This window comes from Aplysia californica, unplaced genomic scaffold, assembly GCF_000002075.1.
Source record: "Aplysia californica isolate F4 #8 unplaced genomic scaffold, AplCal3.0 scaffold00282, whole genome shotgun sequence".
Classification (NCBI taxonomy): domain Eukaryota; kingdom Metazoa; phylum Mollusca; class Gastropoda; order Aplysiida; family Aplysiidae; genus Aplysia; species Aplysia californica.
Window position 1 is genome coordinate 696,198 of NW_004797552.1, and position 5,633 is coordinate 701,830.

General features: G+C 40.7%; 1 protein-coding gene across 1 annotated transcript; it reads right to left on the reverse strand.

The window, feature by feature from the left end:
- Positions 1–792: 792 nt before the first annotated feature.
- LOC101858282 (zinc finger protein 493-like) lies at positions 793–3,667 on the reverse strand. The gene has a single exon (XM_005101411.3). The coding sequence runs from the start codon at positions 3,259–3,261 to the stop codon at positions 919–921; it is 2,343 nt and encodes a 780-aa protein (XP_005101468.2). The 5' UTR covers positions 3,262–3,667; the 3' UTR covers positions 793–918.
- Between the last annotated feature and the right edge of the window lie 1,966 nt (positions 3,668–5,633).

The following is a 5,633-nucleotide window of genomic DNA, read 5'->3' on the forward strand; positions in this document are numbered from 1 at the left end:
TAGAGCACGGTCGTGCAGTGCTGCCTAAATTTGTTTAATGTTCTATTACGTAAAACACCAACAATAATATAATAAAACACGCCAGAAACAAACAATAGCCAAATATTATATCAAAATACGTTTCTCACTGGCACCATAACTGTCATTTCTGTGTCTATAGCGCCGTAAAACATCTACGACTATGCCTTGCCAAAGTTCATGCACTGTGTCTAAACATAGCAGGATATTCAACAGTGGAAACCTGACCTACAAATCGCTCTTTGGGATAACCCAAGCGATGACGACACTCGTAGCGAGTTTGGCGGTACATTAATATTAATAAGACGGCACATCTCAAAAGTGCTCCTGCCAAATAGTGCCGAAACATAGCCCACAGTAGGCAATCTAAAAATAAACGCCATAGACTGTGCACTATTCTATGCCAAACTTATGTCAGCCCCGGAGCAATCCATCGGAGTGCTCAAGTGAATTGCGATTGGTTCATTGTCTTGCCGCTACTTTAAGTGACTCTGTGACCGTAAACCTGAGAGAAGTGAACGTGACATACTTAAGTCATCGTCCTATGAGTTGTGCTTTTGAACGATTTTGTAGTGGAATGGTAAAAGGTATTACTTGAGTGTTCAGTTCTAAAGCAGGATGAATGAAATTGATTTAGTTCTAGAAGTCAAGGCCACAAGTAAAAACAATGAAAATAGAATCACAAGGTTCTCCCTCACCAACACAAAGATCCTATAATTATACACCATCTCATTTACTATGCCCTCGACTATCTTAAACGTAAGATAGCTTAATTGTGCACGCCCACTTTTTAGACCCACGAGCCGCCCCTGCCAAATACTTGATAGATTTTTTTTTCTCACGTGTGTTCTTTTGCGTCTCCATAGATGGTCTCTTTATGTAAACCTGGCACCACAAATGTCACACTGTGAAAAGCCTTTCTCCTGTGTGTGTTCTTTTGTGACTCTGTAGATGTTCGCTCCGTGTAAAAGTGACATCACAAACTTCACACTTGTAAGGTCTTTCTCCCGTGTGAGTTTTTTTGTGACGCTGTAGATTGCCGCTTTGCGTAAACGTGGCACCACAAACTTCACACTTGTAAGGTTTTTCTTTTGTGTGTATTCTTTTGTGACGCTGTAGACTTTTGTTACATGTAAATGTGGCACCACAAACTTCACACTTGTAAGGTTTTTCTCTTGTGTGTATTCTTTTGTGACGCTGTAGACTGTTACCATCTGTAAAAGTGGCACCACAAACTTCACACTTAAAAAGTGTTTCTCTTGTGTGTGTTCTTTTGTGCCTGTGTAGATCCTCGCTCCGCGTAAAAGTGACCCAACAAACTTCACACTTGAAAGGTTTTTCTCCCGTGTGAGTTCTTTTGTGCCTGAGTAGATGTGCGCTCTGTGTAAATGTGGCACCACAAACTTCACACTTGTAAGGTTTTTCTCCCGAGTGTATTCTTTTGTGACTTTGTAGATCATCGCTCCGTGTAAAAGAGACACAACAAACTTCACACTTGAAAGGTTTCTCTCCCGTGTGTGTTCTTTTGTGACGCTGTAGACTTTTGTTACATGTAAATGTGGCACCACAAACTTCACACTTGTTAGGTTTTTCTCCTAAATGTGTTCTTTTGTGACAACGTAGACTGTTACTGAGTGTAAACGTGGCACTACAAAATTCCCATGTGTAAGGTTTTTCTCCTGTGTGTATTCTTTTGTGACTCTGTAGATGTCCGCTTTGTGTAAAAGCTGCACCACAAACTTCACACTTGTAAGGTTTTTCTCCAGTGTGAGTTCTTTTGTGACGCTGTAGATTGCCACCCTGCTTAAACGTGGCACAACAAACTTCACACTTGTAAGGTTTTTCTATTGTGTGTATTCTTTTGTGATTCTGTAGATTGCTACTGCATGTAAATGTGGCACCACAAACTTCACACTTGTAAGGATTTTCTCCGGAGTGTATTCTTGTGTGACGCTGTAGACTTTTGTTATATGTAAACGTGGCACCACAAACTTCACACTTGTAAGGTTTTTCTCCCGTGTGTATTCTTTTGTGATTCCGTAGACTGCTACTGAATGTAAATGTGGCACCACAAACTTCACACTTGTAAGGTTTTTCTCCTGTGTGTATTCTTTTGTGATTCCGTAGACTGCTACTGAGTGTAAATGTGGCACCACAAACTTCACACTTGTAAGGTTTTTCCCCGGTGTGTATTCTTTTGTGATCCTGTAGATGTCCACTCTGTGTAAATGTGGCACCACAAACTTCACACTTGTAAGGATTTTCACCGGAGTGTGTTCTTTTGTGACGCTGTAGACTTTTGTTACATGTAAATGTGGCACCACAAACTTCACACTTGTAAGGTTTTTCTCCTGAATGTGTTCTTTTGTGACACCATAGACTGTTACCATCTGTTAATGTGGCACCACAAACTTCGCGCCTAGGTTTTTCTCCAGTGTGAATTCTTTTGTGACTTTGTAGATGTCCGCTCTGCGTAAAAGTGACACCACAAACTTTACACTGGTAAGGTCTTTCTCCTGTGTGTGTTCTTTTGTGACGCTGTAGACTGCTACTGAATGTAAATGTGGCACCACAAACTTCACACTTGTAAGGTTTTTCTCCTGTGTGTATTCTTTTGTGATTCCGTAGACTGCTACTGAATGTAAATGTGGCACCACAAACTTCACACTTGTAAGGTTTTTCCCCGGTGTGTATTCTTTTGTGATCCTGTAAATGTCCGCTCTGTGTAAACGTGGCACCACAAACTTCACACTTGTAAGGTCTTTCTCTTGTGTGTGTTCCTTTGTGATCCTGTAGACGTCTGCTCTTGGTAAATGCAGCACCACAAACTTCAGACTGGTGAGGCCTATCTCTTGTGTGGGTTTTTTTGTGCGTCTGTAAGTTACCTACTTCTGAAAACATTTCACCACAGACTTTACACTCGTGAGGACTTTCCCGACCATGGTAGAGATTTCTGTTGTCCATCTGCTTGTCACCTGCTATGTTCTGATGGAGGTCACAGACTCTCTCCACAGCACCGATGTCAACAGAAGAGGTTTCTTTCCGGACACTGCCAACATTCTCTTCATAGACCCTTTGTCCTGTCTGAAATCTGCAGCTTGAACTTTGACCTTGTCTTCTCAGCATATCACTTGTCTGTTGTACCAGGTGACAGGAAGTCAGTGGCCTATGAGGGTACGTTGAGACATCTGGAAAAGACACATAATGGACAATGTATCTAACCCTGACAGTAAGATGAAACATCTGGAAGAAGACAAAAAAAGGATAATTATCTAACCCTGACGGTAAGATGAAACATCTGGAAGAAGACAAATAGCGGACAATTATCTCTGATGGTAAAATGAAACGTCTGGAAGAAGACAATTATAATAGACTTTATAAACAAGTTATCTAACCAAGTTTATTCTACACACAGGTATAGTAAGGTATTCTATTTTGATGAATCTAATCACGGAAAACGAATGATCAAGTTGAGATGTGGCTTCTATGCTACACACTTTTAAAAAAAACCTAAAATTTACTCTGACTGTCTACAACAAATTCATCCCACTTGTGCTTTTAGTCCCTTTTCTCAAACACCATGTGGTGTCGGTGGCCCAGTGGTTAGGCTACCGGACTCGTAATCGTGAGGTTGCGTGTTCGGGGGTTCGAGCTGCGGGCCCGACGTTGTGTCCTTGGGAAAGGCGCTGTTTTATTTACACAAATTTGCATCACTTCACCCTTGTGAGAATGGGTACCCAGCCTTAGACAATGAAAGATCGTGTCAGTATGTTAGTGTCTTAGCGCCTATAAATGGCTGCTTGCACTGTATGCTTCCCAGGAAGTTAAAGTTGTTTCAGAAGACTCTCTGAGGTCTGCTGGGGTAATAGTATAAATTGTGAAGCGCACAGAGCTAGCTGTTGAGCGGGGATTTGCGGTATTTTATACAAATGCTATCTATTATTATTATTATTATTATTATTATTATTATTATTATTATTATTATTATTATTATTATGTCATTTATTTTACATTTCAAGAGAAGGAACACACAACAACCACAGGAACACTGGGTTATTTTCTGTAATCGTAAACGTTGGAGACCTGTGATTTCTTTCCACCGACCCACAAAAAGGAATGACAAAAAAGTGGTCAGCACGTCTGCGTTGTACAGGCATAAAGTCAAAGAAAAGACAGTTTGCCTTGTCATGTCACCGTGTGATGGAATGAGGAAGTGGACAGTGAGTCTAATGACACTGACAATCATTTTCTGTAAAAAAAAAACAACAACCGAACTTTCTTTTACTTTCAAAGGAAATGGTTCTGTAAATGTATGGTAGCACAAAAGTATACACCTATATACAGTAATATACGGATAGCTAGAACAAGGGCGTGGCGTCACTTCCAGAGAAGGTGGCGCCAAGAACTAATTTATGCCCAACGAATAGTACTGCCCTCTTATTACAGGCCTATAAACTGTAGACCTACAATATACGCCTCTTCCTTCAGTATTAATACTGATACAGGGACACCTACTTCCATGCCAGAAGAATAGATAAGCACCGGTACAAGATATATATATATATATATATATCTGATGATAAAGAACCAAGTTCGGCGCTCAAGATGCGCACAATCACATCACATTATAATCACACACAAAACAATAACTTCCCACAGATCAACAGAAAAGCACACATTCACAGTCAAGAACACACATGCACTATTGCCCTCGGGGCATCTTGACATTCACTTGCTTGTCTGGTTTCTAGAAAAAAGACAGTCAAACCTATTTTTAGACAGTTCGCAACCATGCCATGTCCAGGCCAATGATTATATCTCTCTGGTCCAGGCTAACTACCATTCCATCCCCTCCCTACCACACAAGCGCCAAATCCATCTTGGCCCTTTGGCCCAACAGTACAATCTCTTAGTGTGATGGGAGTACCTGTTGTAGCATTTTTGGCTGAGTTATGTTCTTGGTGATATCTCTTGTGTCTTCCGTCAAACGTCTGGATGGGGTACGAAAGAAACTTTTATTCTATTCTTGGAAAGAAAACCTTGTTTTCAACTGATTGATTCAAATAGTTTATAGATCATTTGGAATTATTTTGACCAGATTTCACACCTAAACAATGAACACTCAGATGGGTTCAGGCAGAGACACTGGTTCAGATCTCGGCTCGGCGCCGCGCTTTTCCCTTTCGTCAACCCGCAACCACATCCCGAATCGTCAGCCACATCCCAACATTTGACATAGGTGAACCTTCAATCTATTTATAGGTAGTTACCGGAACATGTATTCGGCGAAGTGATGTGCCGTGATAGTCGTGATATATTGAGTATTGTTTTGGTCTCTCTTTACTCATCACCACGCGAATTTGTTGATGTTTTCCCCTGGACTCTGCCTTTACTAAAATCTCGAATCTAGATCTAGATCTAGAGTTGTAATCTAGTTGCAGGTTGCAGATTTCTGTTATCCAGTACATTCAAGAGATTAAATAAATTGGACTAGACTCTAGACTCTAGTAGTAGACTCTTTTATTTCTACTTCTAAACCTTCGAGATTACACAGGCCAAGCCTACGCTTGTAAGGATTCGTTTTGTTAAAAGTGTTGTTTAACATAAAGTCTAAG